The sequence below is a fragment of the Melanostigma gelatinosum genome (genome assembly GCF_949748355.1).
Source record: "Melanostigma gelatinosum genome assembly, chromosome: 3".
Taxonomy (NCBI): domain Eukaryota; kingdom Metazoa; phylum Chordata; class Actinopteri; order Perciformes; family Zoarcidae; genus Melanostigma; species Melanostigma gelatinosum.
Window position 1 is genome coordinate 17,369,039 of NC_136636.1, and position 17,370 is coordinate 17,386,408.

Here is a 17,370-nt window from a genome sequence, read left to right on the forward strand (position 1 = left end):
CCTCATATAGCAGTAAATGTGTCCCAACCTGCCAAAAATACCACTCACACGATAAATCAGCTTAAAAAGTTGTTGTTTACCAGAGAGCACTGCAATGCCCTGCACCAGTGTTTCCTATTAATTACCGAGACGGCCCACCAAAGTCCATTGTCTTGTACTGCTACAGTTTCATAATGAACCAAAAATATGAACACTTCTCAACAGGTGGGCTGTTTGGCCCGTTTCAAAAAGTATATTCAAGGCTTACATCATTGGATTACAATTACTGATGCATTAATGTCCTCATCATTTCAATGCTGCAGCTTGTAAAAGGTGGAGCTGCTTTAACTACCGTACTTTATATACTCAATAGGCTGTATACAGTACTTGAGTAGCCTAAATGTATTTCGTTACATTCCACCCCTGCTAGAACAAGAGCACAAAGTTCCTCATAGATCTAGCCGCTAAATGTTGCTCTCAAAGTGCACCAGATTGATGCATCCAACTTCAAAAACGTACAAAATCTTTTCCAGAGACCGGTATGAAGCAGTCTACATCGTGCATGACAATTTGAGAAAACAAAAAACCCCTTGACTGTAGTTACTCATAACACTGCAACTTCAGGGCCAATAAGTTTTCATCAAAAAACAAAACAAAAAGAAGTGATTTGGGAAAGCGAGATAATTCACAAACTGACTAACACAACTGATCAACTAGCACAGACTGACATTAATATGTAATCACGATAAATATATATTGACAATGAAGCACTGGCAGCATTTGCTTAGATTTACCGAGGCGGCAGCAGGCGGTCAGTGAAAGTAGTCGTCACTCCATTAGAAAATCCACACTTGCAGAAGTTTAACTAAATATAAAGAGCCAGGGAGCACGGCAACCTGAGAGCGTCGTGTTTGTGATATAGTTCTCACACCCTTTACTAAATATAGGAGTCAATTTTGCACATTACTTCCAAAACACACTAAGGTGTGCGAAGTGAATCATAATATTTTGGCGCCCACAGTACTCGGGCGACTTTTATGTCACTCCTGTAGCCGATACTGGTGTCCCAGCAGTACTCCGGAGAGAGCACCCTGCTCGGCTTGTGAAGCCACATGTACTTGTTGAGATGGCTCTCGTCGTGCCACAGGGCCTCCACGTTATTCTGTTTATCCTCCGTGATGCCCTGATAGCAGGCCTCAGTCAACGCTTGTACGCTCTTCCATGAGCCTCCAAAGATGGCAGCGTGGTAGTAAAAATCCCCAGTTTGCATGTACGCCTTCGACTTTGGGTTGCGGTCGTACGTAAAGAAAATCTTCGGAATGCGGTAGTAGTGGGCGTGGAGCAGAGCCACAGAATCTCCCAGAGCCTCCGAGCCAAATCTGCCAGTGAACACCTGATCCACGTCGAAGCAATATACATGCGTGCAGCGGTGGCGAATGTCCGACTTGATGACATCTGATATGGTTTTCATTCGCATCATAGAGATGTCCTGCCACCTGGATTTCCTCTCCACTTTGATAACCTTTATGCTTCGATGAGGAGCGAGCTTGATGTCTGGCACCTTCTCTGGCACATCCGTAAATATGTAATACGTCACGGGCAAACCCAACATAAAGTGACGCTCCGATGAGTTCAGGAAGGTCCCCAGGTAGGCGTCCAGGTACCTTTGATGGGAGGGGAGACGAGGACAACGGCATGTTCCAACAAACGAAATAGCAATTGGCAGACCAGGATTTATTCAGGTGTGATGACAGTTTATCCAAACAGTTGTTACAGAATTCATGCGGAAACAAACCTGCCGACAGCAAACACGGTTAGAGCCACAGAGGATCCTTCCGTCTTGTGCACCTGGTCATAAAGGTCAGGGTCAAACATTCCTTCCCAGATGATGGGAGCTTTCCAAGATGTACATGTTTGCACTTTAGACCTGGACCTGAAATACAGGGTGAAGCTTGAGTCTTTTTTCTCTCTTTTTTTGTAGTTTGCAATATTATGATGAAAATAAATACATTGACTTTAAAAATGTGTTTGGTGGGATCGCTGATTCTCTCATTTCATTCCACATATTTCTCTGTTCTGAACTCCCTTCTTCACAAACATGCAGCTCAGCATAGCAGTTTATGTCGAGACCTATCTCCTAAAAATGACGTTCCCCCGAAACTAAAATGCATTCTCAATTACGTTTGACCATAAACGTATTTTCTCCCTGATTACGTTTGTGTTTGACGTATACAAATACGTTTCTAATCAACATATCTTTGCCATACTCGACTCTTTATTATTTTCCTGTGATCTGCCTTGCCTTTATTTACTGACCCTAACCCTGTCCACCCTCACCATAACCACGTCCCCCCGTGCGTGGATCAGCGCATTTCTGCCGGAGACAGGCGGCGTGTTGCGGTAGTATTCTGACCGCATAATAGGGAGGAGAGGCGGTGGTGGAGAGGGAAAAAAGGTTCGTGTTAAAATGTTGATTTGAAACGTATTTTGTAATACGTCAAACACAAACATAATCAGGGAGAAAATACGTTTATGGTCAAACGTCATTGAGAATGCATTTTAGTTTCGGGAGAACGTCATTTTTAGGATACAGGGTTGTTTATCTCACATGCAAAATCCACGAAAGCAACTGCAATTCATCATGTTCTTTCAGTTGTAATTTGCATCGCTTAAACCTGAACATATGCATACAAGGCCACCCGAGCTCACCCAACCAAAACAATAGACGTTATCATGTCAAAAGATATTTTCATGTCTGGCTTCCTGTAACCAAAACACTTCATACACAGCAACTATTGTACCAGAGCGCTGAAAACATGTCGTCTCCCAACAACAATGGTTTCTTTAGGACTGTGGTTACGACGAAAGGAACACAAGGACAAAGGAAACTAACAAGCAGCAGCTTCTCCATTCACTTTGTTTCACTTTTTGCATTCCAACATTTCATTACAATCAAGGAAATCGCACATCTTTAGAACATGGATTATGCCAGTTTCAAGAATCCTGCGTCAGTATGATTTATTTTCCTAAAAGTAAAAGTAATTCCAGTAAAAACAATTTCACTCATTGGCTTCTTTAATTCCTTTTTCTAATTTTCTACATTTAAAAACATGTTCTTGCGTAATCTGTGGTCGAAGTAAAACATGTATATTCTCGGCCTTCTGTGCAACTTTAGTTGTTAGAGTCCTGTGACCAAGTACATTTCACTCCATAGCTCTTAATTTGCTGTATTGCCCTAGTTTGATTTATTCATATTATATATTAATAATTATATTGCATTCACATTGAGAAGGGTAACCTGATATTTTTTCAGTACACCTTATCAACCACATCTGCCTTTAATAAATCTAAAGTTGAAGGCTGCAGTTATTATACTATTGATCATTTTGTCTTTAAAATGTCCCGACACCAAAGGTGACACAACCTAGGAACATTCAGTTTACTTTAGAATGGTAATAATTAACAGTTAGTTCATTATAAAGATAGTTGCCTATTATGTTTCTGCCGATCTACTAATCAATTGATCGACTGATCCTCTCATGGGAAATCTTATTTCTAGTGCTTTCAGTGGTGAATAAACAGTAGATTCATGACTACCTGTGCAGCAAAACGTAAGGTTTTAATAATCTTACCAAAGGTTGAGGCTGGTGTCCACACTGTTGTCAAGAACCAGCATCTTTGCACTTTCCAAAGAGCATTTGTCCATAGGTAGTAGGCATACTAAAAGTCTGATACCAAAACGATAAGCAAAGTTAAACAATGTTATGTTTGCATAGCTGATCTAGTAGAGTATGTGGTGTTGTTTAAATTGAAATACAGACTCACCTCAACGATAGAGATATTATGTAGAGAACACTGAACGTGATAGGGATGCAGAGCACACATTTCAAAACAGCCTTCCTCTTCTGAACATGTCTACAGGAATAAAAGCCACAGACCGATTAAACGCTGAATCACAATTCAGAAAATGCAAAACTGTGTGACACAATAGCCAAAACAACAACGTTAATTTTTAAAAGATGTTAGATACCCCATGGTTGAAAAACGCTTCCAAGCTCAGTAGACCATGAACTCTCTTGTAAAAGAAAGTGAAGGCAGCAGGTTCATGGATGAGAGAAAGGAGAAGGGACCGTTAAACCTTTTGATTATACCTGCAAGCTCATTGGTTCAAATCAGCCAATCACGGCTGCACTATCCTTTGACATTTTTTCATATGGTTATGATACCAGAGTTTTGATTCCAAAATGATACTTTAATGTATTTATATATGCATGTGTGTGTGTGTGTGTGTGTGTGTGTGTGTGTGTGTGTGTGTGTGTGTGTGTGTGTGTGTGTGTGTGTGTGTGTGTGTGTGTGCGCGTGCGTGCGTGCGTGTGTGTGGCTACCCTGGGCTTTTGTCTTCCGTGGGTTTAATCCTGGATGTGTCTCATAAAGACTAAACAATGTATCATACCATTATAAACTCTTAAGAATCTCTGGCTGAGTTACAAGAGTTAATTATTATTTGTTGCCGTTTCCGGAAGTAGCATCCAACAATCAGACTAAAACCTTCTCATAAAGTCCTTGCAAATTAACCGACATGAACTGAACACGTTTAATGAAGTAAACCAACATGTATTGTCCACTGAACACAAAATACTACATTTTCTAAGTAATTTTAAAAAAATTTAAAAAAAAGTGTTGATACCTTACCATGAGTCGCTGTCCAAAAATATTTACAGGACAATTCAACCTGAATGTTGTCCCTCACGACATGGCACACTGCACAGCACCGTTGTGTGACCTCAGGTGGAAAGTGGAAAGGTGCTCTCTGTACAAAAGGTAGACGTCTTGCGTACGGTAAACTCACTCCGCCTTAACGTCTTTTTATATATATATATTTATATATATATTTATATATATATATATATATATAAAAATATATATATATAAAAAAAAATATATATATATATATATATATATATATATATATATGATTAGTGAAGTACAAAGTTCTGATACACAAATTTGTCGTTATTGCTCTTAGACTTTTCTCTAATCATTGTTTTTTGGGAAAAATTGGAGCTTCAAAGAGTTGAGAAGTTAAAAGGGGAAATATCTTTTTTGGTACAACTCAAAATACTCCAGTACAGTGTACGTATCTTTAACTTGAAATGAAGCACAGTTCTTGAGTAAATGTACCAATACATTCACGGAGAGTATTCAGTGTTTAATATTCTCTCGCTTTTACCTCGTTCTCTACCAACTCCTGAGAAAAATGTGTCTCTGTAACTGCTAAATGCTCCACTGTGTTCAACTAAATGATATACATGTTTGATTTCAAAACGCCGAGTTCTGCTTTGTGTAACTTTTTCAAGTCACCTTTTATTCCATAATGACACTTAAGAGGCTCCACACCTTACAAGATAACGTCTGTGGACGTTGTAGTAGTTGCCGTTTGTTACTTCCTCAACTGAATGTGCACCAGAATACGTTTTATCTCTCACATGTGGCTTCACGTGAAGTACAGTTTTGTTTATCACAAGTTATCGCCTCAGACAGATACTTCCATCCTCTTTCACTGACAACCGCCAACTGAAACATTGTACTCGTCAGAGTCAGTGGTAGAGTATGTGTAACTTAGCACTTTAGTGTGGAGTGAACAGAGTAACCCAACACCTGTGGCACTCTAGAAAGGGTCAGATACAATTCATCAGCATTAAGAAGACATGAAAGAGCATCCTTTATCTTGTTATACCGTTTAACTTGTTTTGCAGTTCAATCACTTTACAATCAAAGAACACATCAAGCCTTTCACCATTACTTGTAATTATAGTTATTTATTATAAAAACAGCTTGACAGTTAATACAGTTTATTTACAGTATATATCATGCTATGAAATAAAAGCAAATGTAAAGTGATAAAACAACAGCGTAGAGTTGTAACAAATTAAGGCTTAAATGCATATAAAATGTCAACATTTTCCTCCATAAAACAATGGCAAAGAAGTGTGATGCTTCAGTTGCACATTATGGCTGGAAACCAAAAAGATGGACCTCATTATTAATGTTTTCCGGGAAAGCAACACATCTGTCTGTGTGGTGTAACATTTCAGTCTTGCCACTGCATTTATTCATTTGCTCGCCCAAAGTGGGCAAAACAAAGCACTGAGTGCATGATTCAATTTAATATTAACACAGTAATCTTTCATATCGTGGTGAATCTGGCACGATAAATACATTTAAATTATCATATTTTTTTTTTTTTTTTACTGTTAATAACACATTTTTGATTGACTGAGCAGAAGCGCTCACATTCATCTCATCAATTAAAGTTTCAATTCAGTTTTTTTCGCTTGGTTTGTGTGATTCCTTTGTTCCTTCTTATTCAACAGTACTTGAGGAGACCGTCAGCACTGATTCAACGTGAACAGAAGAAACCTGAGGACTGCCGTGAGTCTATTTTCAGAACATTTGAACACAAACTAAAAGAAAATATATTGATTCGTCTAATTATCAGTCACGTGTCATGACTGTGTCGGCGCCAGGGTAAAAAATACTGTCATGAAAATGTGATGGCCGTGTGATTGGTGAAACATTGCAAACACTGACATAACAAGTGGCAAGATATACATGAATACGCATTATATAAGCATTCTCCTTTATGCTCACTCAGCTAATGGAAGACTCTTTCTGATGCAAATATATTTTTCTTTGCAAATACTTGAATAAAGAAAGTAATGGACCATATAAAAAAAGACAATGTTATCTTGTTATTACACAAAAAGTTGAAAAAGATTTTCCATGTACCGTAGCTGCCTGGAGCAATACTCTCCCCCCCCCCCCCCCCCTGTGTAGTCACATAGAAAACGACATTTTTAGGCCTGTAATTTCCTGGCCTGAAAGTGCTGAGAAGTCATCTTTGGATGTCCCCGATAATACTATCTGGTCAGCAAGAAAGGAAAGGAGGATACACTCATGAACAGAGCACCTCTTCACAAGATACTTGTACAATCTGGCACATTTTGTTTTTCAAAGTTCATAAGAGGAGCGCAGATATCACAGGAATCGTCTCTGATGGGAGGGCAAGAGACGGGTGAGGAGCTCAGATGAGGGAGATCCGTATAGGGATGGCGGGAGACTCTGTCCTGTGCTGGGGGGAGTGATGGGACACCACGTGTTCCACCATAGTGTGTTTGGACATGTGCTTTATAAGGTATGTCTCCTGGAACAAAACAAAAACAAAGACAACACTTTTTTGACATCGCCGCTGCGGTCAGATTTAAAAACATGACTTGGATTTCCAACTCACCGACGTGTACGCCCTGCCGCACATGCTGCAGCAGTAGGCCTTGGCATTTTTAATGGCGTGTGCAGACATGTGGATCTGCAGCGAGGAAGAGTCTGAATAGGCACGGTAGCAGTTGGAACATTTGAAGGGCTTGTCTTTGTTGTGCTGCCTCTGGTGAGACTTCAGCAGGGGAGGAAAAACATGGTGAGAATGAGCCACCTTCACCTTGCCGCACAGTTTAAGCTGTGGGCAACGGGGCCGGTTAAATAGGTGGCCTAGGAAAAGAGTTAATGTTTACCTGCAGATTAGATAGCTGAGTAAATGCTTTTTCACATCCTGGGTGGAGGCATTTGTATGGCCGATCGCCTGTGTGGATTCTGAAATCGGCAAAATGATGTAAACATTAGATTTCCATCACAGAGTAAACAACGGCACCTCTACAGCTCTTCTACACTGCGTGCTCCTCCCTAACTGACAAGACATCAACTTCCAGATTACATTTTCTCACGTCTGGTAGAAATGCGTGACGCAATCATTTCTGAGATCTCGACTGTTATCTTTTCTTTTTTACTTCAAAGGACAAGTTTGCAATATATATATACATATATATATATATGTATATATGTATATATATATGTTATTTAGCAGGATTGATGCTACACAACAGAATACATTCATGCTCATGAAAGCAATAACATGACAAAAAGAAAACGTAACGGACGTGCTGTGATGAGAGCAGACCTGGTGTGTTGCTGCAGATGGGAGAGTTGGCGAAAACATTTCTCGCAGTAGGAGCAGCGGTAAGGCTTAATGCCCAGGTGTATGCGCAGGTGCTGGGCCAGGTACGATGCATTCGCAAAGGACTTAGTGCAGTGAGGACACTTGTGAGCCTTTGCCTCCGTGTGCGTTTTGGAGTGGATCTGCATGTCGGACTTGGAGAAGAAGGTCAGCGGACACATTTTACACCTGTATGGAGGACACAGCGACACAGATAGAGAACACATGTAAAGGACACGCACAGACACTCAAGCATACATCTATAGATACTAGTTACACTGCAGCTTAATATTTTATGTACAAAACACATGATCGGCTCATATTAATGTACTGCATAATACTGTATTATAATGTACTGTATTGCACGGAGAGTACTTTTACTTTTCATGCTAATGCATTTCTCTTTACTTAAACCTGCAATGACAGATTACAGCAGAAACAAGCTGTAAGACATCACACTGACATATCATCCCCGTTGAAGTTGATATGGCAAACGGTTGCTTATTTACACATCCAACAGATACAGAGCAACATTAGCATTCATTTGGGGACTGTTTGTGTCCGACTGGCGAATGTAAGTCCAACATCTTTTCGCTCAGTTTTTGGTCTCTTTCAGCTCTTTCATAGGGAACCAGGGGCGGACTGGCCATCGGGGATACCGGGGGAATCCCCGGTAGGCCGACGGGGTTTGGGCCGGTCTCTGACATCGCCGGCCCGACTATATTATATGCTTCACAGAACACGTTCAATTGACTCTAATACCGAAAGTCAATAATCAGTGAAAACTGTATCAACAGTATAGACTGACATTATACTACTCCTCGCGATCTGAGACGCAATAGCACGGCTGGACACTACGGTGCTTTTAAAAACTTTTCTCCATAACCGCGGTCTGCGCCGTGCGCTCGTGCCGGGCGACGGTCGGGGCGGGGCCGGCGCAGGTGCGAATGGCCGCTGTAGACCGGCGAAATACAGGGGCGGCTCGACTGTCACGGCGTCCATGAATCGAGAAGGACTTCTTACTGGAACTGAAACGATGTACTGGGATTAAATTCTTTGTCAACAAAGAATTTGGTAAGTGACAAACTGCGTTTGTTTTTTTTACATCTGCAGTAACGTTTTTATGAATAATATTTGATGGCTCGTGCTCTTGTGTGGTGGAATGCGTGGATCCGCTGCAGGTCTGCTGGATTGATGTGCTTTGTTGTCATATGAATATATGTGACTGGTTCTTATGACTTTGTGGCTGTCCTTGTGTTAATTACGTTGATTTGACCATGCGTTGTCAGTTATTGACGTAGCGTCCCGTCACGGATTCATGTATCTGCAGCTTGCGTCACTCGCTCAGAGACAAGCCGTTTTGAGTGCGAGCTAGCAGCATGGCACCGGTACCAAAACGTAAATCCTTTAAAGGTGGAGCTGAAAAGCTCAGGGAGAAAAAGAAGAGATATCTGGAGGAAGGTGCATCAAAATATTTAAAAATCTCTGACTTATTTGGGAAACCACCGACTGGTGACAGTGTTGATGGTAAGTTGTGGCATTGACTTGGCCAATGTTAGCTTGCTTTTCACAGATGAGGTAGTGTTCGGCTACAAGCTAGCCTAGCTAACGTTAGCTAGATAAATGATAAATGTCCAAAATTGAGACCGTTATGATCTGGTCAAATAAGCAAGCTGGCGCTGTTCGCATCATCGAGATTATTTAATTTAACATGTTAGCCGTAGTTACTTGCTTACAATCGATGAGCAAGCTATCCATGGTGGTAGTTGTAAAGAGGGCAATCTTATCATTTCTAATAATTTATGTCAAATAATGTTTAAGTTAACCAGCTCTCAACAGCACCTGGAGGCTTTTATGTTGATGGCTACTCAGACAGATGTTTTGCAGATGCTGGACAGTGAGAAAATCATAGACGGTGTTGCAGAAAAGAGTGAGCTGCTGCAAAAACTACTCGTGTAGTGAGGTAATAATAACACATGAGTATACTGATATTGTTTTTTATTACTATGTGACTATAATGCACCTGGGCTGGCAGAGTTAGTTTAGGTTCTGTTACTTAACTTATTGTTTTGTTATGCACCTTCAACACCCCTACACATACACACACACACAATCACACACCCAGCATGCAACACTACTGATACCACTGATGTTCACACCCCATCGTATGTTCTGTTCATTTCAATATAGTTCAAACTAATTCTACCCTCTGATTCCAGTTTCTTTATTGTGTGGTCTTTCTCTGCTGACATTCATTCCTTAAGGCTCTGTAGTTATACGTATAACCATCTGATACTAGCCCAAAGTTCAGCATATTCATCGAGCAAACTACTACCTTGGAGTATTATTATAAAAAAAAACATATATGATGTAATTTCTTTGTAATCATCGAAAATAATGTTAAGTGTATGGGTATTTTTCCAAGTAGGCCACTGACATCGATACGTGCGATGCATTGAGTGGGCCGGTCTGACAGTAAACTCCCGGGCCACTTTTTTCCCCCAGTCCGCCCCTGTAGGGAACTATCTGTCTCTTAAGCTGCTAAATGCTCCACTGTGTTTAGTTGCTAACCGAGTCTGTCTGCTGTTCGGTGCTGATCAGGTGGTCGGCTGTGTGTACAGTCTACCGTACAGTGGGGTTTTTACGGCTTGTTTGCCTGCTATGACTGGAAGTGAAAATAGTGAACGAAACCGCAAAGTTGTGGCGGCTGTAATATTGATTACAGCCGCTTTAAGTAACATTTGGAAATCAAAACTTTTACATTTTATTCGTTTTCTTGCATTTCTACTTGTACCCAAGTAAAGAATACTTCTTCCCTCACCAGAGTCTGTGATTGGTAAACACCAACCCCCAGTTGATGCTGAGTGACATGTAAACTGAGAGGACAAGAGAAGGCCATGAACATGCTGACAGTTCCCATCCTCTATTTCCTCAGTTGAGACCTGAGGGAGGCATGATAGGGTGCCTTTGGAAATCAGATATTTCTTCCCACAGCATTTTATTTTGTGTGTTAATATTCTATGTTTTCTTTTAGGAATGGTCTTAATCCTGTTCAATAGTGTACTGTGTTCTGTTACCCTACTTGTTTTATGTTACCAGTTCTGGGGCTGCTGTTGGTGAGCCAAGAAAATTCTCCAATCTGGTGGACATTCAGTTTAAATTGTATTCCTTTTTCTCTATATCATAGAAATAATCAACAATCACTATATTTCCTCCTGTTTTATGAGTAAAGGGAGATTTGAAACCTGCTGTGTCTACTGGACTGCTAATTATCTGAAAACAACAGTGAGCCATGAGGCCGATGCACTGCACCTCGGTTATCTCTGCTCTATCTTTAGAATAAGTCCTTTCTTACCTGTAGGTTTTTCCTGGTTTGGTCGTGATGGTGACACATTCGTTGCCTGAGGCCAGGATTGGGTAGGGGACCACCAAAAGAGACGACCCATTCTCTGCTTTGATCCTCTTACGCCCTCGTTCCTCCTTTGGAGGAGGGCCGAGGAGTCCCACGAGGCCCCCGTTGTTTTTCCCGTGCTCCATGCCGTGGCAGCAGGCCAAACCTGAGATGAGGTGAGGTGTGGGGGCTCCACCGAGCCGGTTGTGGTTGCTCAAGGTGGGTGTAGTGGGGCTGATGATCTCTGAAGTGTTCAGGTTGCCTGTTCTGGATGCCAGCGCCACACCTGTTGAATGCAATGGCGAGGAGAGTCAGCCATGCAAATTGGAGCAACATGGACAAACAGCTGCTCACTAACAGAGATATCAAATGGACGTATTGTAGGATGGTTAGTAAGGCTCGAGTAATATCACTCTCCTGTGTAGCAACTTTAGGTTAAAGTCATTTAGTCTTAGTCTACCTGCTACATATACGTACAGCACAGAGAAGTCAACATTTCCCAACATTATTTCTAGAGCTAATGATGAATTAACCCCACAAATCACAGACCTGAGCAGGACAGCATTCTTTGCTTCCTTGTTTTTAATAAGCGGACAAACTGTGGCTACCTGAGACGTGGTTCGTCCTGGAGGGATAGTCTATAAGTTGACGCAGGTGCCAGTCTTCCCATAATCCTCTGGCTTTTATAGCTGCCTTATCGTCCAGATTCAAGTTTACATCTCCCAGAATACGACCTGGTAAAAAAGAAAAAGAAAAATGCATTTACAAAATGCATGAATGTGACAGTGACAGTGCCGTTTCATAGTTGTATCAGAGTTAGTTATAAGCTAATTTACAATCACAAGACAGTACATTCACTCTACAACAACAACATTAAAGCAGCACGACAACAACCTTTCACAACCTTTCACAAATGAACAAACATCAAGTGATGGCTTTCGTGCAGTGCATGATGAGTACTCCACAACATCTCAGAGGCAAATATTGTTGTTGCAAATGTGGTGTTTTTACTTTATCTGACAACTTTAGTTGAACATTTTCACACTCGCTTTTGTGATTTTGAATTTGAATGTGTGTGATAAACTGAAGGATAAAGTGTACCTTAATGTGCTGAGACAATTGTTCTACTTCTTGAGCGAAATAAACGATTTCAAAGCCCTCTGGGATCAGCTGGAAAAGGCGCCGTCACAAAGCTAAAAACAGGGCTGTTGATCTGAGTTTATGAAAGCTTAATCTTTAAGAGATACGTGGTTCTTCTCACAGCGACGCCACACAAATATGATCTGATAGAATATGATGCATTGCTGTAGATTAAACTACCCGACTGTAAATAAAGGAATTAAAACATCTAAAGCAGTAAAATACAACATTGTCTTTAATGCAGCAGTAATACCAATGAAAACAAAAACATATATAGTAGTCATATATAATTTTACGGCACAATGAGTACTTTTACTTTTGATACCTTAAGTACATTCTGCTGATAATACCTACACACTTTTACTGAGGCAAGGTTTTGAATACCTTAAGGCAGGGATTCCCAAAGTGGGGTGCGCGCACCCCTGGGGGTGACTGAAAGAGTAACATCTCTGAGATATTAATGTCTTTTTGTAAGAAAAAGAAAAACAATGACAGAAGACCACAACGTATCCACACACTTACACTGGCCTTAAACTTTGGCACCGGAACTCCGGCATCATCTGGGTTGTGTACGCTCAGCTCCACCATGGACTGTTTCAGTTCTGATACAGCGGCCTTTGATCCTTTCCCGAGCAGTCCTGAAGTGCTCTGCCGAGGCGGAATCTTCTTCATGAGGTCACTCAGAGAGCTGACGCTCTCACCCTGCGGCATCCTCAGGATTATAGGCTTCTGTGAGGAGAGAAATGCATTTCAGTTTCTCAATTTTTTTTCACAAGTTTAACGAAAGTGTTTTGACAGAAAAGAGAGTTTCTTACTCTCGAAGATGGTGTGTTCGCCACTTCGGAGCTAATTTCTTTTACGCTGCTCTCTCCTTCCAAAACGGCCTCCGTCCTTGACCGTATGGTTATTTTGTGCGTTGGTTCTGTAGCTCTATGAAGTCTATCATCATCAAGTCTTGTTGTTTTTTGGTCATCTACATTGGTGCTCTTCTCAATGGAGAGTTGCCTGTAAATGGCTTCATTTTTTATGTGTTGCACCCTGCAGGAGAAAAAAACGTTTTCCTTTAGATATGATATATCAATCATTTATTCAGTGTGTTTCCTTTATGTTTTGGGTGTTACCTTTTCATTCTTTCTTGAGCTGTCGTGTCTGTTGGCCAAGGCTGCATGTTGCTATGAAAATGATCAAGATCCCTGGGAAAATACCTGCATTTAAAGTTAGCAGATAAAGACTTGAGCCAATACTCGTAATCAGTATAATGACAGAATTGGCTGTAACAAGACTTACTTGAGAGTTGTTGATTTATCTGGCACATTGTTTGTCACTGGAGAGGTGTTTTCATCTACCCTGTAACACACAAAAAGAGAGAAATAAACATGAAGCACAAAATATCACAACTATGCTGTGATACACGGGGGAAATTACTCAAAGAATGATAACAAACAGTAAACATGCTTCAATATTTTGGTGCAAGTTTCAGTAAAAGGTAAATTATAGTATGTATTTGTGTAAATGTCAAAGTAAGTTTTACATATGTATACTGTATGATTGGTAAAAAGACAACTTAGATTGGTTGAAGGTGCAAGATCCAAGTACCTTTTCTTTTCAACATACTGGTTTCTATTGTTAGTGAAACCCTCCACAATGGGTGTGTTTTTCATGAACAGCATTTTGCTCTGGACTGGTATTTCCTTGGCCATGATTTCCTCATGCTGATCAAGAGGACTGTCTGGGAAGCAGCTGTTTCTCTGGATAACCCCCATGGCTTCCCAGTCCAGGAGATAATCGGCAGGTGGGGATGGAGGGTTGGTAATCTCAGGCTCCAAATGGTGAAGTCCTTTAAACCCAAGATCTGAGCTGTCTTTTAGCTGATGAGGCATATCTACCCGAGTATCTGCAACCCTCCATGTGTCTGGGAAGGGAAGCGAAGCCGCAAAAAGGACCCTGAACTCCCTATCGAAGGATTTAACAGCTGGCCCGCTTAGAACAGTGACCAGCTGCCGGTGCAGGTGGGCGTCTGTCCATGTGAGGCTGCAGAGTGCAAAGACAGCGTGTTACAACACTCTCAAGTGTGTGTGTGATACATATAAGAGAAATGAGGTCAAATAAAAAACTGTTCACCTGTAGCTGCCATGAATAACTGTCTCTAAATCCACCAGAAGGTACTTTTCTTTCATTTCCCCGACCACCGTTCTTCCCGTCCTTGAACAGAAGGTTTTCCCTCCAAGAACACGGACCCGCATGTTCTGTAAAATCACAAACTTAGGTTGAAACTCGAGACTGAAATACTGAAACTTGGTGTTTATCCATGACGGAATGTGATGAACCGGCATGTAATGTCCTGTGTCATACACAAGGTTTGTATTTATACAGGATTCTGCAGCCATAGGAGCATTAGGCTAAATGCTGACATCAGCATGCTAACATGCTTACAGTGACAGTGCAAACATGCTGATATCATTTTGTGTTTGAAGGTATACATTTGACCATGTTCACCATCTTATTTTAGGCTGTTAGCATGCTAACATTTGGTAAATTATTATTAATGCTAACAATGTTAACATTAGCATGCTAACATTTGGACTTAACAGTTGTAGTACATATGTGGCTGATGGGAATGCCATTCGTTTTGCAGGTATTTAGTCATAAACCAAAGTATTTGACCTGACAAATGTCAACTTCATGCTGGAGGAAAACGTAGCATACATCGTGGAGGAATTATGAATGTCTGGACCAAATTCTGTTCCAATTTATCTTGTAGATGTTGAGATATTGCAATTAAAGGGTTTCTACGATGTAAAATATGTCAGCAGATACCCTGGTGTAGTTTGTTTACAGCTGTTTTTACTTCTGGTGACTGCATTCACGCTTAGAAAATCCTAAAAGTGTAGTGAAGATAAAGTATCATGAACGTGTTTTCTACTGAATTTATTTCATTTTTATTTTCTGCAATAATACAAAATCAAATGGAAAAATCAGATTGGTGTTTTGTCGAGGTAACCAGTGCGATGCTAACTTCCGCGGTTGGCCTGCAAAAATATGTCATCCCTGAAGCAATATATATACTATATAGACGGAGCGTTTTAATTTCTGTTCAGTCGTCGGTCATTCACTCATCACAACATCAGGTACAACATTTCATGAATGCTGTGCAACCTATTGAACTACAAGGTGTTAAAAGCACATGTTACATTCCTAAGATAAGCATACCAAAGTAAAGGACACCTTTGAGATACCGCTCAAGAGTACATATGCAGTGTAGAAAGCTTTTAATAACTCTGACGCCTATATCGAGATGTAATCTTGTTAGAAAGAATCCCACTACACCATGTGTTGTTCTTCTAAATTGGTGGTATTTGGTTTTGGCTAAACAAAGTCTGTGGTTTATTCATTGCCATGTCAAACAAACACAGCAGACGGTTGCTATGTAGGTGTGTGTTGATTTGTAGGAGGTGACTCACCGGATGCCTGAACCTGTTGAGCGTGAAGTTCTCCTGAATGGACCTTTGGTTCAGGATAATGTAGACAGACACCCCCCGTGAAGCAGCATCGTGTAAATCGCCAATTATTGCACCATCTGTCAATCTGTCTGTCACTATGGCGATAACCTGTGTAGTACACAAAATGTCACAGCCTGTAGTTGGCAGGATTATTCAGAACGTGGCTTACACAAAGAGGAAATCGTCTTGTTTTTCTCAGAGGAAAATAGTTGTGTGCTTACCTTGGTGTAGCAATGGAAGAAGTGATGAGGTTTTTACAGAAGTAAAACTGAACAGGTAGACTATTACCAGCAAAAATGGAGTTAAGTAAAAGCAGATTGTGTCAGGTGGTTATCTTTTATCGATGTATTTTAACCTTTAAGCTGAATTTTAATTGTGTAGCTGGTGTAGATTGCTTCATGTCTGAATACTCGATATACTATTGAGAGTTTGAACTGAAGCAGTGCTTTATATTTTTCAGTTTATTTATGATTTTCAAGTCAAATCTTAAACTCGCCAAATAAACATCGTGGAGCAAAAGACTACAACATTTCTCTCTGAAATGTGGTGATGTGAAAATATTAAGTGTCAAAAAACTTTGATAAGTAAATTACCAGTTCCTCCGGTTAGTACGGATGTGCTTCACCTCCACCCTTATCAAGAAATGTGTTGTGTTCATCCATTAAAAAAATGTTTGCATACTTGGCGAGCCTTTTGCAAGTGCCATCTGATGATCTGTCTGACTGGAGGTGCTCCGTCAGCAGGGGGGCTGGTGTGGACTGTAACGCTTCCCTTTGGCACCCAGGGGCCTTTTTCAGGCCAGCCCAGGTCCAGGTCCGGGGCTGGTGTGTCTGAGTGGGAAGGGAAGTAGGTAGAACAGGCGTCCTCCATCTCTGAGCTGCCTTCCCCTCCATTCTCCTGACTTTGCACCTGTGGCGTTTTAAAGCGGTAGTCCTGAGCCCAGCTGGTTATCTGGCTGACCTCCTCAGAAGACAAGAAGCAGCCGGAGCGCTCTGTGCCGATGGAGCTGTAGAAGGCCTCTGGTCCTGAATTTAGGAGTCTCTCCACTGCTTGACGCTGCTTCTCACAGTGGATGAACTCCGGGGAGGACTCGTTGACCGGCAGGAACACTGCATTCTCATCAAGGCTCTGCTCTTGGGAGTTCGACATGACTGCAGCCTAGTGTGTCTCTGGGAATAAGTGATACCTGTCAAAGTTCCGCCCACTGACTCCTGTTGTCTGACGACAAGACTAACACAGGCCAGCTCATGTCACCCTTCTTTCTGGTTAAAGTGATTTCATTCATCCCTCTGGTAAAAAGTCACAATATTTCC

At 41.2% G+C, this 17,370-nt stretch overlaps 4 protein-coding genes across 4 annotated transcripts in view; all 4 read right to left on the reverse strand.

The window, feature by feature from the left end:
• Positions 1–958: 958 nt before the first annotated feature.
• LOC306775664 (alpha-1,3-galactosyltransferase 2-like) lies at positions 959–4,014 on the reverse strand (the record flags this gene model as incomplete). The annotated part of the gene is made up of 5 exons (XM_079266123.1): positions 959–1,643; positions 1,775–1,912; positions 3,612–3,707; positions 3,805–3,894; positions 4,010–4,014. The coding sequence occupies 5 exons, from the start codon at positions 4,012–4,014 to the stop codon at positions 959–961; spliced, it is 1,014 nt and encodes a 337-aa protein (XP_079122249.1).
• A 1,889-nt stretch (positions 4,015–5,903) lies between these two features.
• On the reverse strand, positions 5,904–13,268 carry LOC306775665 (zinc finger protein 362-like; the record flags this gene model as incomplete). The annotated part of the gene is made up of 8 exons (XM_079266124.1): positions 5,904–7,183; positions 7,271–7,429; positions 7,548–7,626; positions 7,991–8,215; positions 11,382–11,703; positions 12,026–12,151; positions 13,080–13,085; positions 13,259–13,268. The coding sequence occupies 8 exons, from the start codon at positions 13,266–13,268 to the stop codon at positions 7,064–7,066; spliced, it is 1,047 nt and encodes a 348-aa protein (XP_079122250.1). The 3' UTR covers positions 5,904–7,063.
• A 262-nt stretch (positions 13,269–13,530) lies between these two features.
• fam83e (family with sequence similarity 83 member E) lies at positions 13,531–16,683 on the reverse strand. Its single transcript, XM_079265381.1, has 6 exons — positions 16,651–16,683; positions 16,019–16,165; positions 14,679–14,803; positions 14,154–14,588; positions 13,679–13,904; positions 13,531–13,595 (listed from the first exon to the last, which is right to left on the reverse strand). Exons 3-5 carry the CDS (start codon positions 14,798–14,800, stop codon positions 13,841–13,843), a joined length of 621 nt encoding a protein of 206 aa, XP_079121507.1. The 5' UTR covers positions 14,801–14,803; positions 16,019–16,165; positions 16,651–16,683; the 3' UTR covers positions 13,531–13,595; positions 13,679–13,840.
• Positions 16,684–17,228: 545 nt separating this feature from the next.
• LOC306775126 (epithelial membrane protein 3-like) overlaps positions 17,229–17,370 on the reverse strand; it is a 9,804-nt gene continuing 9,662 nt past the window's right edge. Inside the window, exon 6 of the mRNA XM_079265382.1 lies at positions 17,229–17,370. This exon is cut by the window's right edge and continues 122 nt beyond it. The gene's annotated coding sequence lies outside the window, so the exon portion shown is untranslated.